This window comes from Carcharhinus amblyrhynchos, chromosome 19 (assembly GCF_965287045.1).
Source record: "Carcharhinus amblyrhynchos chromosome 19, sCarAmb.v2.hapA, whole genome shotgun sequence".
Lineage (NCBI taxonomy): Eukaryota > Metazoa > Chordata > Chondrichthyes > Carcharhiniformes > Carcharhinidae > Carcharhinus > Carcharhinus amblyrhynchos.
Genome location: NC_137342.1, coordinates 32,963 through 51,354, shown reverse-complemented (window position 1 = coordinate 51,354; position 18,392 = coordinate 32,963). Strand labels below are relative to the sequence as shown.

General features: G+C 44.8%; 1 protein-coding gene and 2 non-coding genes across 4 annotated transcripts; all 3 read right to left on the bottom strand.

Annotated features, from left to right (window-relative positions):
- Positions 1–750: 750 nt before the first annotated feature.
- On the bottom strand, positions 751–1,002 carry LOC145355679 (small nucleolar RNA SNORA53). Its single transcript, XR_013889030.1, has one exon. It is a non-coding gene; the product is annotated as a small nucleolar RNA SNORA53 (small nucleolar RNA).
- A 272-nt stretch (positions 1,003–1,274) lies between these two features.
- Positions 1,275–11,431, bottom strand: LOC145355248 (solute carrier family 25 member 3-like). 2 transcript variants are annotated; one of them, XM_080207113.1, is made up of 7 exons: positions 11,205–11,431; positions 10,068–10,198; positions 7,541–7,720; positions 5,601–5,782; positions 3,024–3,196; positions 1,695–1,805; positions 1,275–1,609 (listed from the first exon to the last, which is right to left on the bottom strand). In XM_080207113.1, exons 1-7 carry the CDS (start codon positions 11,374–11,376, stop codon positions 1,455–1,457), a joined length of 1,104 nt encoding a protein of 367 aa, XP_080063239.1. In that variant the 5' UTR covers positions 11,377–11,431; the 3' UTR covers positions 1,275–1,454. The 2 variants fall into 2 exon arrangements, with proteins under 2 accessions (XP_080063239.1, XP_080063240.1); XM_080207114.1 differs by lacking the exon at positions 10,068–10,198 and adding an exon at positions 9,746–9,870 and having other exon boundaries at positions 11,205–11,430.
- LOC145355678 (small nucleolar RNA SNORA53) lies at positions 5,316–5,562 on the bottom strand. Its single transcript, XR_013889029.1, has one exon. It is a non-coding gene; the product is annotated as a small nucleolar RNA SNORA53 (small nucleolar RNA).
- Positions 11,432–18,392: the final 6,961 nt, after the last annotated feature.

Here is an 18,392-nt window from a genome sequence, read left to right as displayed (position 1 = left end):
ACGTGGATACAATTACAACATTTAAAAGACACTTGAACAGGTGCGTGGATAGGAAAGGTTTAGGAGTGCTGCATATCACAATGCAGAGTTAGCTGTGCATGGAGTAATATACTAACATGGATAAAGGATTGCTTAACAGGAAACAGTAGGGATACATGGGTCATTTTCAGGTTGACAAAACTGCCACAAATCAGCACTTGAGGCCTGAACTATTAACAATTTATATTAAAGACTTGGACCCTTGTTGTTTGCAATATACATAGTAGAGATTCTTCACTAAGCCATCACTGTGGGAATTTGGAAAAACAGGAAGACTGACAAGATTGGAGAAAAGGCAGATGAATAATATAAACATGACAATGCCTTTTGGTAGGAGAAATAAGAGGCCACATACTGCTCAAAGTAGCTAAAGGAGTACCTGTAAACGGGAGAAAAAAAACTATTGTTGCAAACATTCTTTAATGCTTACTGACCCAATAACAAAAGCCCAGTGTAATACACGAATACTAACATATACAGAGGAGTGTCCTGGTTCCATTTAATTATCAGTTACATTTTGCAATTACCTGTAACATTTCCACCATTTTATCAATTAAGATAATATGCAGGCACTTCCTGATGCCAGCGCTTCTATATCAAATGGTGATTTAGAACAATTGGCAATTATCATGGGGTCACTAAGCAGCCAGAATAGCTTGCAAACATTTCACATTTCATTGCAAGATTTAAATCAGATAAGATTTTGATAAACATGTCCGCACAGCAGCAAAGTCCTGATGGCAGAAACAGCCTGAAGTAACAGGTTATTCACATCAGAACAGAGGGGCTACTGTGAAGGTATATTACTTTCACACGTTAATGACTCAAGCACCTTTGACTGTACAACCGGTAAAGTTGATGAACGTCATCTGCCAGCCTACTGGAGAACCCAACACCAGGATGCAGAGATCTACCAGTGAGACAGAACAGACACATCCCAAAGGTGGATCTAAGGAACGTGTAATTTTTTTTTACATAAAACTGACCCAAACAAATCTCCACCTACTAGCATTTAAATTTATAAACTCCAATAATTTAGACAAACACTGATATCTAAAAAGTTTTAAACATTTTGCATTTGCTGATTGGAGTGATAAGATGTGGTGAAATAAATTCAATAAAGGTGTTTAACTCTATCAATACTAAATACCAAAACAAAATTTGCTTAAATCTCATCCATGTTTATGAAGTAGATCCTGCAAATAAACTAATTTATAAAATTACACACCTATAACTTGGGTCATAGTTCTTTATTCAGAATTGAAGATTAATACTCTGCACTCACTGCCACAGCTCATCAAAATTACATTACTGGCACGATACTTTCAGTATTAAATAGCTTTTTTTTTTAAAATGTTTTATGAAGTGACACATCTGACTGAATCAGGGTTAACAAATCAAGTCCATGTATTTTATTACAACCCAAGCTTCTTCTTCAGTGATTCTGGCATCTCAGGAGGAGGTGGGCGAGGAAGCCTAAAGTACACCTTAACAGAGTCGTAGATAAACCACTGCAAGGCAGTCAGAGTGCCAATCATGATAATACGGGCAACGAGCCCCTTCCATACTCCTGCAAAAGAGAAAACATTAATGGAGCCATCATGTCTCTGATTGCGTTTAATTTGTATGTGCTACATATCTAGAATATGGCCTACCTATAGGTCCAAGCCTTCTCAGAACCTGCACTGCAGAGCTACCCTTTTCCTTGTTCAGCACTGACACCACAGAGTCAGCAGGGTGAGACACAATAGCACAAAACACACCAGCTGAAAAACAAACATACATTGTGGTCAATTCTACAAAAAAAAGAGGCTGACTAATTATCCCATCTGTAATGATCTAAATTCAAAAGGACATGAACCAATTATTTTCAAATAGATTGGAATATTTGAGTACAAAACTTCTCCAGAAGCCACCAGTGGAGGAGATGGGACCTGGTCATTATCAGATAACACAATCTGGTTGAACCAGTGAGTGGCCATTTGCAATTAACTATATCAGGACTCTAGAACAGCATTATTCAGTGTGAATTTCAAAATTAAACCAACATCAATGCCTGATCCAAAATGACCAAACCCACATTCTGTTCAGCCCAAGATCAAACAGAATACTGACTGAATTAACAGAATGACAGCCCAGAATACACCTGACTAATGGTATGCCCTTGGATTCCTGGCAACTGTCATGCAACCTGTGTGTCTTTTTTTCCCCATCTCTAAACTGGAACGATGGAGGTTGAAGGGTGACCTGATGGAAGTTCACAAAATTGAGGGGCATGGACGAGTGGATTGTCGGAAGTCCCCCCCCCCCCCCGCCCCCCCCCCCCAAGGTGGAAGAGAAAATTACTAGAGGCCATTGGTTTAAAAGGAGATGTATGAGGCAGTTTATTTTTTAAAACACAGTGGTGGGTACCTGGAACTCGCTGCCAGGGGAGGTACTGGAAGCAGATACGATAGTACCTTTTAAAGGGTGCCTGGACAAATACATGAATAGGATGTGAATAGAAGGATATGATCCCCGGAAGGATAGGGGATTTTAGTTCAGTCAGGCAGCATGATCAGCACAGGCTTGGAAGGCCTGTTCCTGTCCTGTAATTTTCTTTGTTCTTTATTCCAATACATTCAAGTAACAGACTCAAGAGACTTATCGACAAAGAAGCTACTGATGAAGTTCAATTGAAAATTTCTAACAGTGATCGATTTGTGTTAGGAATGCAGACCCAAAACCAGTGAATGGAGTGACACTGCAGGAGATTTTCCCAAATCTGAAAATGAGGACATGGAAATGAATTGCTGATTTTCACAGCCTAAGCCCTGGAGGAGACTCAAACATTTGAGGGTGTTTACAAACAATGATGTTGGTAAAGAAGTCATAATAGAGCAACTGGGTGCTAGGCATGAACTTATTTACAAAGTGGCACAAATGTACCAACAGTATATTTAATATATAGCTATAAATTCATAGCAGAGACAATCCAATCTTACCAATATAACCAGCAACAAAAGTCACCACCAGCTGCTCAGCTTTGGTACAATCAGCACGAGGTTTGGGCACCACATATCTGTATAGTGCTTCAACTGTACGCTCAAAGCAAGCAAACTTCATCATTGTGTAGGGTATCTGTCTCATCCACAGAGGGGAAACGCCTTTGTAGAATCTGTTGAACAAAATAAATGAAAAAAAGCTGTTTACAGAAGCTTTCACGTCATCCAGGGCAAGAACTCACGAAATAAAAAGACTGCAAATTAAATGCTAACCCATTCTCCTGCAAATAATTTTTAATGTGCAGCATTTCTGGATGAACCTGAATATCTCAAAAGCTCCAACAGCTGTAACGTCTTAAATATTTCTAGATACTGACATTGCCTAGTTTGAGAGTACAATTCTCAAAATGAACAAGTCTGAGCCTGTGCTTGCACAAAGGCAGCTCAGAAGCTGCTCCAGTAGAATTGCAGATAAATTTGTTCAACTTGTACAGGTTTGCTGTGCTTTTTGCTGGATATTAAAACAACGGGTGGGATTTCATGGCCTTGTCCGATCTGAGACTGGAAAATCCCACCAGAGGTCAACGGACCTTCCCATTGTCCACCCCTCGCCCACTCTGATTCCTGTGCCAGTTGGGGCAGTAGAATTCCATTGAATGTTTCAAAGTTATCTTTCCATTGCAAGATTTTAATTTGTAACAGGACTGACATCACATATCTATGCATGAGCTTTAAAATACAAGTCTGTTTCTTTTACTGCTGCATCATCGACAACTGAAGCGTATTCCAAACATTAGCTGATTTAAAAACTATTACATTGGCTATTTAACAGCAGGCTCAAGCACCTGATTAGTGAAGCCCCAAAACAAAAGGGTAAAATGATGCATCTACCAAGCACTTTCTCCTGTCAGAATGACAAGGCTTCTGGAATCCCAACTGTGTCGGATTCCATTCGGGAATGGCACCTGCAGTAGACCATTTGAAATTCTGATTCATATACTAGGATTCATTCATCACAAGACAAAAGAGAGGGTCAAGATATAGAACAGTTTGTGTGAAGCTAAACAGCAGCTGTGGGTAGCAAACACTGTTCATAGGCCACCAAATAGAGGTGGTAACAAAGCACAATATATAGACTGGTCAAGTGGACAGAAAAGTGGCAATTGGAATGCACCTTAGAAGTGAGGGGTTATGCGGGCCAAACATGCACAAGAATACAGAATAAACAGAAGGACATAAAGGACCTTGGCCACAGATTCCTGAAGATACAACAGGTCAATAAGGTATACGGATAAGCAAGCAGGAAGGTTATGCCGGAGCTACATAAAACATTTGTCAGGCCACAGTTTGCATACCGTGTGCAATCCTGGTCACCTCATTTACAGAGGTATGTAATTGCTGTAGAGGGTAGAATAGATTTACAAGGATATAGCAAAGGTCAGGAAAATGGCAACTATGAAAAAAAATTAGCCTGACACCAGAAGTAGGGAAATACTAGAACCTTTCATAAAGGTTGTGATAACTTTTAGAAAATAATGCTAGGAATATCCAAGTTTGTTGACTGCGAAAGTAGGTGGAACATGAGTTGTATGGACTTTAAGGGGATTCTGACAAGCTAAGAGAATATGGTAGATGGAACACATTGAAAAATTTACCAAGAAAAACCAAAAATGCATGATATATTTTAATTGTTGAGAGACTGGAGGCGTCATAAGGGACCTGGTGCCCGTGTTCATAAATCAGACAGCAAACATGCAGGAGCACCAAACTAAGTCTTGCACTGTATACAGCCTTGGTGAGACCACACCTGGGGTACTGTGTACCGTTTTGATTTCCATTTCCAAGGGAGCATATAGAGGGAGTGCAGTAATGGTTCACAAAACGGATTCCTGGGGTAGCCCCACAAGAGATTGAGGAGACAGGAACAATAATCCCTAGCATTTTGAAGAGATGATCTCATTGAAACATACCAAAGTCTTACAAAGCATGATAGGTTAGATGCAAAAAAAAAAAGACCGTTTGGTACTGGGTGCCGGGGTGGGTGGGTGGTAGTAGTAGTAGTAAGAACGGTTTCAGATTAAGCCATTTTGGACAGAAACAAGAAGGAATTTCTTCACTTCGAGGATAGTAAATCTTTGGAATTCTCTGCCCCAGAGGGCTGTAGAGGCTGTCCATAAGTTTTTAAACACACATCGATTTCTAAGTAAAGACAGCAAAGGATATAGAGAAAGTGCAGCTTCAATGGGCCCACTCCTGTTTCATATATACCCACGTAAATACGCAAAAATAGTTTATGTCCGCAAACCAGCCAAGTTCCAATGGTAGAAAACAGCGTGCTTAATACAGGCTATTCACATTGGAACATAAATGACTAACATGCAGGTATATTATTCTCACACATCAATGACTCAAGCATCTTTGACTATACAACCAAAAAAGTTGCGGATTATCTGATAAGCATACTGGAGTACCCATGAAGCATGAAGTCTGCCAGCGTAGCAAAACAGATATACCCCAAAGATGGATCTAGAAATGTGTTTGGTCAAGTTTTATTCAAGGAATACAATCCATACTTACGCCCAAATCCCCTCCTCAGCATGCATTTTAGGAAAAACTTCTCTCAGCGTGTTTGCGTAACCAGGTTGCGTCTGAATTCGGACTTTACAAGCTTCCATTGGAGCAAGTGCAATATCAGCAAAGAACTCAGCACTGGCAGATGCAGCAAGATACAGGGATGTGCGCCAGAGGTATGCATTTTCCTAAAAAGAAGCAGCAAGATTATACCTTTCTGGATGAATTCTTAAATCAGATTTCTAGTTTGATAACTACATTTGCTGAGTACTTCAAAGACTGATCAACACTTTTCCATTCCCTTAATTGTCAGATGAAGAGCAAAATCAGTCACTGCACAGTTACTGGCTATAAATCAGCAATCTGCTGTCCTGAACATCTGGGAATGGCTTAAAAGTACATTTTACTAGTGAAATTAAAGTCATCTAATTGAAGACTACAAACATAATCAATGCTAAAGGGAAATTTTGAAATGATCAATATTTATTTTAGTAATTCTATTCACTGGTCTTACCAAAACCCATACTGGACAGAAAGCAGTCTGGAACTGCATTACATAACATAATATAAGAACATAAGAAATAGGAGCAGGAGTAGGCCATCTAGTCCTTCGAGCCTGCCCCGCCATTCAATAAGATCATGGCTGATCTGTCGCTGCTCAGTTCCACTTTCCCGCCCTCTCCCCATAACCCTTAATCCCCTCTCTTATCAAAAACCCATCAACCCGCATCTTAAAAATATTTAGCAAGGCAGCCTCCACCACTTCAACGGGCAGAGAATTCCAGAGATTCACCACCCTTTGAGTGAAGACGTTCCTCCTCAACTCCGTTCTAAACCGCCCCCCTTTTATCTTGAGGCTGTGCCCCCTAGTCCTACTGTCTTTTTTGAGCGGGAAGAGTCTCTCCACCTCTATCCTATCCATCCCATTCATCATCTTATACGTCTCAATGAGATCTCCCCTCATTCTGCTAAACTCTAACGAGTACAAGCCCAGTTTATTCAGCCTCTCCTCATAGCTCAACCCCCTCAACACAAGGAGGGACAGCTCAAACATCACATCTCAGGGCTGATTCTGTATGAAAGCTTGGATAGATGCCAATGTGCAAATCACAGCCAAGTTCAGAGAATCTCACAGTCAAAAAACATTCACCTAACTGGCCACTTTTCCCTCAACGACCTTTGTTTGCCTGAATATTCACTTAGGACTAATCCTCCAGTTAGGTAGATCTCAATTCAAAACAAGCTGCTGGTATCATCTTTGGGATGCGTACAAGTAATGGAATGTGAAATAAACAATATGGATTATAAAGTTAAATATACAATGCTTAGACATCCCCAAGTTAAGCAAGCAGAGGGGGTGAATTGGGACAGATGTCTTGCAAGCGAACATGACCCCATCCCTCCATCCTATCGAGAGCAAAAAGGATGGGGCATAGTCATAAAGGAAGCTGACTAATCATCCCTTTTCTAGATCACATTGTAGAAACAACACAGCCTAAGCCAAGATATCTGATGTCATGGAGGAAATGAAGCATGCAATGTCACCTGAAATGCATGATCACACCGACGCATTGTTACAATTCTAAGCATTCTTCACCATAGATCAATACAAATCTATAGCCCAGACCCACATCCCAATAACAAAATCATCCAGACTTAAAACCTCTGCCCCCTCCCCCCCAAAAGCACATTAGGCGTTGACACAATGACATTTTCCTACATAGGAGAATAGAGAACTCCTATTCTCTATTGTGACTGCTTATAATTCTCCTGACCTACGGTTACTATCGGCATCCAACACACCCAATAATACATCTGCGTTCAGGTTCCCTCTCTTAAGTACTCACATTTCTACCTTTGTAGCACAAACTATAGTTAATTTATAGCAGGAAAATACAACCCTACACACTGTTAGAAGCTAGACAGAACATTCGGAAAATACTTACTTCACCCAATAACTGACCATAGATGTTCTTGAAAACTTCATAGAAACCAAATTTGCACAGTCCTTGCATCGAATAGCCAATGAATGTTGGAGCCCATCCTTTCCCCAGTCCACGAACACCATCTTCTTTCAGAGTGACAGCAAATCCTTTGAAGATGCTCTGGTATTTTGCAGGATCCACCTGGTCACATTAATGCAAAAAAAATAAAGTCTACATTCTTCACCCTATAACAGAACATTGCTGTGGCAATTGGTGATATGGTCCAGATTCTGTAGAGGAACTAGGTTCCAACCCAATCTGGCAAAACGAGATTAACTGACACGCACATATTGATGTACCAGTCATCAGCCAAATGTCTGCATGATATATCATGTGAATCAATTAAAACTCATTTTGCATCTCAGAACTGCAGCTGCCTTCTACTATTATTTCATCTCATGCTAAGAAAATTTCAAAGGTTCTTGAGAACAGCTGAAGAAAAGTGGCAAAGAGATTGGACAGAGCACAAATAACTGCCCATATGCTGGTTAGGCTAAATGGGCTGTTTGTGCAGCTCCAAAAACAAAATTTTCACTCAACAGGTTGCAAACTTTACTCTGCTCCTAGAAAACTTGCTAAGTTTAACAAACAACAGCTTAGAGAGATGAAGAATGTCATGCATTTATACCCATCAAATCAAGGTAGGATGGCCTGAATAGTCACATTGTGCTGTTACTGTCAGCTTGACTCTATACTGAGAACCATCATGATTCAGGGGGGCCTGGATTCAAACCCAACATTGAGACTGTCTGCTGTATTCAATGGGTGGAAGATCTTAAACATATTCAGGCAGCTCGTTATTTTTCAACAAGCTTGGATGGACTATTTTTCAAACAATCGTCTTTTTAAAAATCAAGGTCATACAGGTCATCATCTCTGCTGCTTGCAGGACCTTGCGGTGGACAAAATATGCACTCAATGCCAATTCAAAATCTAATTTATTACCTGCAAATGACGTTGGTACACTGTACAAATACTAGTTCATTCTAAATAAATTCTATGCAAGGTGAACTGCATAAGGTCACCCAAGAGAAACTGGATCAGACTCCCTCTAAAGCCTCCACTCAGTTTCCGGTTTGGATAAAAAAAACAAGTCACAAAACGGACATCCGCCCAGAAGAAAACTTTGACAAACCTCCAGACGCAACTCCACAACAACTCGAAGTAGTAATATTAAATGAAACAGCATGCAACTCATCAAAAACGCAGAATGCATTAAGGGCTGCTGCATAACTTATGTCTGACAACACCAGGTTTTAGTCCAACCGATTTATTTGATAGTAAACTCAAGCTTTCGAGGGGACGCCCTCTTCGTCAGGTGAATGGAGAGTTCTGGCCTCGGACAGAGGATATAAAGCACAGACAGTTTAGAGATTACTGATTCAAATGATCAGTAATCTCTAAACTGTCGGTGTTTTATATGCTCTGTCCAAGGCCAGAACTCTCCATTCACCTGACGAAGAGGAGTCCCCTTGAAAGCTTGTGAGTTTACTATCAAATAAAATCGGTTGGACTAAAACCTGTTGTCAGACTTTTTACTGTGTTTACCCCAGTCCAATGCTGGCACATCCACAGCATAACTTATGCACAGTTAATAAAAATCACAGGGGCTATTTGATTAATGGGTGAGTGCAGGATTTATTTCCCAAACAGGGCATATATAGACAAACTCAATTACAAGATAATGGTTGGAATGCAAGTCTTAACAATTCACACCTCTTTAACCTGTGCTTAACCCCCTCTCCACTCTCACTGTCTGCACCTGTAAAGACTCATATTCCAACCATTATCTTGTAATTGAGTTTGTCTATACATGCCCTGTTTGTAAAACAAATCTTGCACTCACCTGAAGGAGCAGTGCTCCAAAAGCTTGCACTATCAAATTCACCTGTTGGATTTTAACCTGGTGTTGAGGCTACTTACTATGCCCACCCCAGTCCAACGTCAGCAACTCCACATATTTGATTATTACAAGTGAGTCATAAGTTACCCAACTTAACAAAACAATCATTTTTATAACTAAATAGCAATTTTTCCAAAAATCACACCACCAGTCAAACGATGTAGGGATCAAAATGATTGCAAAATCAAATCATGTGATACTCATACTTTTCCCTAGAAAGACAGGCTTTGGTCTGAGCGCTCACGTTAAAATGAAATACACACCTGAATGCGACACTTCACCAGATCCAAAGGCACAACAGCTGTGTGCGTTATACCACAACTCAGGATACCTCCAAATCCACACAAAGCATAAAACTTGGCGGAGCCATATTCGCAGCTGTATTCTTCTGCAGTTATAATAAAACAAAAGACACACCATGCAGTTAGTTACCTCAACATGCAGCACACAGGAGGATTGGGTTTCTGGCATCAGAAGAGCAGCATCTTTAGCAGAGGAGGCCCTGAACCCAATGTCCAAAGACCAAGCTGGGCATTCCAGTTCCTCCAACCCCAGTGCCAGGAGACCATGCACCATACCACAAACCTGAATTCTGCACTTCACCAGATCCAAAGGCACCACAGCTGTGTGGGTTGTGCCGCAGCTGAGGATCCCACCCAGACCACACAGGGCATAGAAGTGAGCGGAGCCATATTCACAGCTATACTCTTCCTGCTCTGTGTGGGAAAGAAGAGTATGAAAATAAAGGGGATGCAAAGGTGAGATAGAGGTGGGGAGGGGGCAGGAAAGAGGAGAGAAAGCCGGGGTAGAGTAAAACAGTCCTATTGAAAGCTTTATGGTACATAAAAAAGAGCCCATGGCGTTTGCACTGGCCATCAACCATCATTCTAATTCCACTTTTCAGCACTTGGTCCGTAGCCTTGTACACCATAGTGATCTTTACCATTGCCACAATGAGTCTTTCAGGTCATGATTTATGGACTCCCAACACCTCTGGATGAAAGAGGTCTTTTGCAAATCTCCTTTAAATCTTCAGTCCCTTACCAAGGGGAAAAGGTTACTTTCCACTTGTGCCTCTCAATCTTGTGCACCTGCTTCCAGTTTCAGTCTTCTCTGCTCCAAGGAAAACAATCTCAGATTAACCAGTCTCCCTTCATAAAGAATTGTTCCATCCAGACAACATCCTGGTCAATCTCCTCTGCACCCTCTCCAGCCTGTAGTGTGGTGACCAGAACTGTACACAGTGCTTTAGCTGTGGATTAACCAGTGTTTTAGACGGATCCATCACAACCTCCCAGCTCTTATAGTCAACGCTTTGGTTAATAAAGGGGGAGTATCATGTTACCTTACCCACCTTATCTGTTTATAGTGTCCTGCTGGCTTGTGCGGGGGTTAGGAACATTTATCCCAAGTTCTCTCTAGCAGCCTTTCAGACAGAGTTCCAGCCCCACCACCCGGAGAGTTTCCTCACAATCTCCAGCCCCGTCCCCCTGTTACTAACCCCCCCTCCACCTCCCCGGGTGAGGGGTAGTCTTATTCCTCCCCACCCGCTCTGGCTCTCTCACCATGGAGGAGCCGCCTAGCGCAGAGGTCACCGGCCAAGGGCAGCCCAGGCCTGACGCTAATGTTAGGCCGCGGGACCCTCACCACCGCCAGCGGGACTGAGCTGGGCCCGGAGCGGTAGGCCAGCCTCCCTTCCTCCCCCCCGGTGGGGGGCCTTACCTGTAGCAGCGGCAGCAGCAGCGAGGCGGCGGCGGCCAGCGGGAGCCGCGGTGAGGGGGCTGGAGCCTGCGGCCTGGGCCGTGGGAGCTGCTCCGGTGTCAGGAAGCAGCTGGAAACGGGGCGAGTTGAAGGGATTAGCCGCGCCGACAGCGAGCAGGGCTGAGGAGATCATACCGGGGAGGGGGTGACCAGGAGCCGGAGCGGCACGGTGCACAGAACCGGGAACCTGCAGCAACCGCGGAACAAAATGGCGGCGGCCGGGGGCGTGATTATACACGTCACAGCGACGCAGCGCCCGGCACCGCCTCTGATTGGCTGCGGGGAGGGAGAGCACGTGGACCGGAAGCTCAGTGCGCAGCCGCAGAGGCAGTCCCAGTGCCTGTCACATGGCCACCCTGCGCAGAGTCAGAGGTAGGCTTACATTAACACTGCAGTGAAGTTACTGTGAAAATCCCCGCGTCAGCACACTCCGGCGCCGGTTCGCGTTCCACCGAGGGAGCATTTAGCATGGCCAACGTACCCAACCAGCACATCTTTCAGACTCTGGGAGGAAAGCGGAGCACCCAAGGGAAACCCATGCAGACACGGGGAGAACGTGCAAACTGCACACACTGACCCGAGCCAGGAACCGCACCCAGTACTGATAACCACTGTGCTGCCCAAGAGGGGTTAGCAAGAGATGACTTTGTAGAATGTTTAAGTGGTAATTTCCTGAATTTGTTTGTTTAGCACCATCTTACTCTATTTGTAATTATCTCTCCACCTTAAATGATCACAATTTAGGTCATCCCTTCATTTGCTATACAGCCTGTTGACACTTTACATTCAGCTTGGGTTCAATTCCTGTACCGGCTATCTTCTCCTATCTTCTCAACCTTGCCCCTAGCCTGAGGTCTGGTGATCCTCAGGTTAAATCACCAGTCAGCTCTCCACCCTCAAGAGGGATAGCAGTCTATGGTGATCTGGGACTGTGGTAAAAGGTAACTTTTGTTACTTGTTCTACAAGCCAGAGGTCCATGTCACATGACTCCCACCTCTTCACCAATTCTTTGACAAAGGACGTGCATCCATTGTCTAGATTCCAAACACTGTTAAATCTCTTAGCCCTGAGCAATGGAAAGGAAGGTTGTGGGATATTTATCTTAGCAGATGTCCCATCTCCTTCAGACCAGCCTGGGTTATTAAATGCAGATAGCTCTTTGAACTTGCTCTTGCTCTTTGGGACTACTTTTCTCCATTTTAATTTCTTTCTCTCCTGTCCTGAGCATATTCCTTTTAGTGACGGATGTCTCATGCCCCTTCACCTCTTATCCATCATGAGCAGCCTGAGGGTGCTGTCCTTCCTTTGAGGTTCAACTAGTCTGCATCCTCCACCACCGTTCTCCAGGATGTAAAGGCATTAGTATAGATGCAGGAAATGTTTATAGAATGGCTTCCTTCTGTGCTATAATTATTCAATCCATCATATCCATACCAGCTGTCCGCAAGAGCAACTCAACTAGCTCCACTCTGCTTTTTCCTCTTTTGTCTCACAGTTGCCTTTTGAAGGCCATGGTATGTCACAGAATCATACAGTACAGGAGGCCATTCAGCCCATCGAATCTGTACCAACCACAATCTCACCCAGGCCTTATTCCCATAACCCCACACGTTTACCCTATTAGTTCCCCTGACAGTAAAGGTCAATTTAGCATGGCCAATCCACCTACCTCAGTGTGGGAGGAAACTGGAGCACCCAGAGGAAACCCACACAGATAAGGGGAGAACGTGCAAAATCAGCAGTGACCCGAGGCCAGAATTGAACCCGGTTCCGATGGTGCTGAGAGGCAGCACCATACCGCCCACACTGCTCTGATGAAGTTCAGTAGAAGATTCAGGAATAGCATCCTATCATTTGATTGGGCACTTTACAGCCTTTGTACTCAACACTGTTCAATAATTTCAGATCATAACCAGTGCGTTCCAGTTTGTTGGCAGCAGCTGTTAGTAGATACTGAGATTTAATATTTTTCTTTACATGTCCCATTATTATAATTTCTCATTTTACCTTGCACCAGTAAAAATTTCAGAATAACTTCAGCCCACTCCCGGTCCTTTGGCTGTTTCTCCATTACAGCTGTTTTACTGCTTCTTTTACTCCACTAGCCATGTGGTTACATTTACAGATAAAGCTGGTCTCAAACTACTTTATGACATTGCCACAGAATACCATTTGACCCATTGAGTCTGCACCATATCTCCAAAGTGCATCATATCCAGGTCCAGCCCCACCACCACCCTATCCCTGTATTCACTCCACTAATCTGCACATCTTTGGACTATGGGAGGAAAGTGGAACACCCCTCACCTCTATTGATCTATCCACTAGCCTAATATCACAGTTCAATTCAGTAGCTCAGCTTTCATGCACCCCTAGTTGCCCTTATAGGTAAATTGACAAAATACTTGTATGAATACTGGACAAATCATTACAATGAAAAGTTCCAACGTAGAAATATACATCACCGTTAATTGTTCCCCAACACGGCACGGTAGCCCAGTGGTTAGCACTGCTGCTTCACAGCTCCAGGGTCCTGGGTTCGTTTCTTGACTCGGGTCACTGTCTGTGTGGAGTTTGCACATTCTCCTCGTGTCTGCATGGGTTTCCTCCAGTTTCCTCCCACAGTCCAAAGATGTGTAGGTTAGCCTGATTGGCCGTGTCAAGAGATTGCCCCTTAGTGTCCAGGGATGTTCTCTGGAGCAGTGTACTGGTGGCTGGCGAGTGTACTTTTTTTTTTAAATTGCATTGCTGGGTCGTGGGTTTTTTTTTCCTTTTGTGCTTTCCGTAGCGGGTCCTAGGTGCAAGGGCTGTTGGGAAGGGAGCGTGTGAGTATAAAAACAAGGCCACAGTAGACAGCGGGCAGCGGAGTGAGGCGATTGCTGAGTGAGTACTGTAAGGGCTTTGGCAAGGTGAGATACTGGTCAAATTTTTCTAACTGTGTCCATAGGTCTAAGGGTAGTCAAATAAATGGCAGGGACCATGGGGAGATGTGTCAGCTGTGTAAGGTGCAATATGTGGGAGTTCTTGGAGACACAGCATCTCCAGAGAGTCCACATCTGCACCAAATGTCTGGAGTTGCAACGTTTGAGGGCCCGGGTTAGGCAACTGGAGCTGAGGCTGGAGGATTTATTTTTAGTGAGGGGAAAATGAGGCATTAATGAATAGGAACCAGATTCAGGAGGGGACCTCAGAGTCAAGGAGGGGGGAATGGGTGGGTTACAGTTAGGGAGGGGAAAAAGAAGAGTAATGTTCCAAAGGCTACCCCAGGGGTAGTCTCTCAAGATAGCAGGGGTAAGGCACCAACTGAGGTGGAAAGGGCATGAGGGGAAGAGGAAAATGCCTCAGAGGGAAGGAAGGGGGCTGGATGTGAGATAGTGGTGGGGGATGGGAGGGTTAGAGGAATTGCTAGGTGGTTCTGTGGGCAAAAGCGGGAGTCCAGGATGGTGGTCTGCCTTCCTGGAGCTGGGGTACAGGATGTGTCGGAGAGGGTAGAGGGAATCTTGAAGGGCCAAGGGACCCAGGCGGATGTAATTATACATGTAGGAGAGAAGGACATAGGAAGGAAGAGTAGGGGGGAAATACGTACGCAGTTCAGAGAGTTGGGAGCCAGGCTGAAGTGTAGGGCCTCCAGGGTGGTGATCTCTGGGCTGCTGCCAGTGCCCAGCAATAGCAGGGATAAGAATAATGAGATCCTGCAGCTGAATGCATGGCTAAGGGATTGGTGCAGGACAGAGGGTTTTAGTTTTGTTGACCATTGGGAAGTCTTTGCAAAGGAAGGGCACTTGTATAAGAGGGATAGGGAACACTTAAATGGGAAGGGGACACATATTTTAGCTGGGAGGTTGGCTGGAGTGTTTAGGCAGGGTTTAAACTAGTATGGAGGGGGGGTGGGGAGGAGAGAGACAGCTCACTCACTGGGAGCGAGTTGGAGGTCAGGGTAAGTCTAGATGATAGGAAAATCCCCCAGGAGAAGGAGGATCCGAGAGGGCCTGAGGGTCTTAGGTGCATCTGTTTTAATGCGAGGAGTGTGACGGGAAAGTTGGATGGATGAACTTAAGGCCTTGATGTTCGTGAGGAATTTAGATGTGGTGGCAGTGACAGAGATGTGGTTAAAGGAGGGGCAGGACTGGCAGCTAAATGTTCCAGGGTATAAGTGTTTTAGGTGTGATAGGGGAGGGTTGAAAAGAGGAGGGGGAGTGGCACTCTTAGTTAGGGAGCAGATCACAGCGGTGCAGAGGGAGGATAACATGGAGGGGTTGGAAATTGAGTCTCTGTGGGTGGAGTTGAGGAATAGGAAGGGGGCCATTACTATGCTAGGAGTGTACTATAGGCCACCTGATACCCCACGGGCAGTGGAAGAGGGTATATGTAGGGACATTTTGGATAAGTGAGGGAAGAATAGGGTTGTTGTTGTGGGAGATTTTAATCTCCCTGGGGTGGATTGGAAGGTGCCTAGAGCTGGGGGTTCTGATGGGGAGGAATTCGTAAGATGTGTATTGGAAGGATCCTTGCAACAGTATGTAGATAGCCCGACTAGAGAGGGGGCGATACTGGATTTAGTTCTGGGCAATGAGCCGGGTCAGGTGGTTGAGGTTGCGGTTGGCGAACATGTGGCTAATAGTGACCACAACTCCGTCTACTTTAGGACACGAATGGAAAAAGACGAGAGCTGTCCTAAGGGGAGGGGTGCTAAATTGGGGGAAGGCTAGATACAGCTGGATTAGGCAGGAGCTGAGGGATACAGACTGGGATAGGCTGTTGGAAGGCAAGTCCACGTTAGGCATGTGGGAGTCTTTCAAGGGAAAACTGCAAAGGGTGCAGGAAAGGCATGTGCCGGTTAGGAGAAGGGATGGGAAAGGTAGGATTAGGGAACCGTGGATTACTAGAGATATAGAAGACCTGGTTAGGAAGAAACGAGAGGTGTATGTCAGGTCTAAGCAGCTGGGAACGGAGAGAGCGTTGGAGGAATCCACCAAGATTGGTGGAACGGCAAATTGTGCGGAGGGTGTGGAGAGTCTGCAGAAGGATCTAGATAGGCTGGGCGAATGGGCCAGGAACTGGCAAATGGAATTTAATGTTGGCAAATGTGAGGTGGTCCACTTTGGTAGGAATAATGGTAGGAAGGACTATTACTTACGTGGCGAAAAACTGCAGCATGTGACGGTGCAGAGGGACCTCGAGGTCCTTGTGCATGAGTCGCAAAAACCCAGCCTGCAGGTGCAGCAGGTAGTCAGGAAGGCGAATGGGATGCTGGCCTTCATAGCGAAGGGGATTGAATATGAAAGTAGGGAGGTCTTGCTACAGCTGTATAGGGCACTGGTGAGGCCGCAGCTGGAGTACTGTGTGCAGTTTTGGTTGCCGCACTTACGCAAGGATATTTTGGCCTTGGAGGGAGTGCAGAGGAGGTTTACTAGGCTGATTCTGGAGTTGAGGGGGTTGAACTATGAGGGGAGGCTGAATAAACTAGGCTTGTACTCGTTAGAGTTTAGAAGAATGAGGGGAGATCTCATTGAGATGTATAAGATGTTGAATGGGATGGATAGGATAGAGGTGGAGAGGCTCTTCCTGCTCAGAAAGGACAGTAGGACTAGAGGGCACAGCCTCAGGTTTACAACAGAGTTGAGGAGGAACTTCTTCACTCAAAGGGTGGTGAATCTCTGGAATTCTCTGTCCGTTGAAGTGGTGGAGGCTGGCGGGGCAGGCTCGAAGGGCTAGATGGCCTATTCCTGCTCCTATTTCTTATGTTCTTAGGAATACAGACAGAGTAGGAGGGATCTCAAACGGGGAGTTAGGAGAGCAAAGAGGGGGCATGAGATGGCTTTGGCAGGTAGGGTTAAGGAGAATCCAAAGGCGTTTTACTCCTATCTTAAGAACAAAAGGGTGGCTAGGGGTAAAATCGGTCCACTCAGGGACAGACAAGGGGAATTGTGCTTAGAGACAGAGGGAACGGGGGAAGATCCTGAATGAATACTTTGCGTCGGTATTCACGAAGGAGAGGGGCTTGATGTCTAGTACGGTCATTGAGGGAGCGGTAGACCAATTGAAAGATCTATCGATTACGAGGGAAGAAGTGTTAGGGCTTTTAGATGGCATTAAAACCGATAAATCTCCGGGGCCCGATTGCATTTATCCTAGGCTGCTTAGGGGGGCGAGGGATGAGATTGCTGGGCCTCTGACGCAAATCTTTGTCTCTTCTTTGGACACAGGTGAGGTCCCAGAGGACTGGAGGATAGCGAACGTAGTACCATTGTTTAAAAAGGGTAGGAGGGATAGCCCAGGTAACTACAGGCTGGTGAGCTTAACGTCAGTGGTAGGTAAGTTGATGGAGAGGATTCTTCGGGATAGGATGTATGCGCACTTAGAGCGTTGTGATCTGATTAAGGATACGCAGCATGGCTTTGTCAAGGGGAAGTCTTGCCTTACAAATCTGGTAGAGTTCTGAGGAGGTGACAAAAACGGTCGACGAAGGACGAGCCGTTGATGTCGTCTATATGGATTTCAGTAAGGCGTTTGACAAAGTCCCTCATGGTAGGTTAGTACAGAAGATTAAAGCTCATGGGATATGTGGCCAGGTATCTAGATGGGTAGGGAACTGGCTTGCAAAGAGGAGTCAGAGTAGTGGTGGAGGGGTCCTTTTCTAGCTGGAGGTCTGCCACTAGTGGTGTGCCACAGGGCTCAGTACTGGGACCTCTTCTCTTTGTAGTGTATATAAATGATTTGGAAGAGGGAGTAGGTGGTGTGATCAGCAAATTTGCTGATGACACCAAGATGGCTGGATTGGCGGGCAGTGAGGAGCAGTGTCTGGCAATACAGCGGGATATTGATAGGCTGGTTGATTGGGCAGCTACGTGGCAAATGGAGTTTAATCCGGATAGATGTGAGGTGATGCATTTTGGCCAGAATAATGTAGGGGGGGAGTTATATGGTAAAGGGTAAGCCCGTAAGGAGTATAGAATCGCAGCGAGACCTGGGGGTGCAAGTGCACAAGTCTTTGAAGGTGGCAGTGCAAGTGGAGAGTGTGGTGAAGAAAGCCTATGGTATGTTAGCCTTTATAGGAAGGGGTATAGAATATAAGAGCTGGAGTCTAATGTTGCAGTTGTACAGTGCATTGGTTAGGCCGCATTTAGAGTACTGCGTCCAGTTCTGGT

Excerpts from the sequence above, each read along its gene's own strand:
- LOC145355248 (XM_080207113.1), bottom strand. The coding sequence starts at position 11,376 with ATGATCTCCTCAGCCCTGCTCGCTGTCGGCGCGGCTAATCCCTTCAAC. Across the intron at positions 7,721-10,067 it reads TGGTGAAGTGCAGAATTCAG|GTGGATCCTGCAAAATACCA; the intron begins GTTTGTGGTATG and ends TAATGTGACCAG. Across the intron at positions 1,806-3,023 it reads TTTTGTTGCTGGTTATATTG|CTGGTGTGTTTTGTGCTATT; the intron begins GTAAGATTGGAT and ends TTTGTTTTTCAG.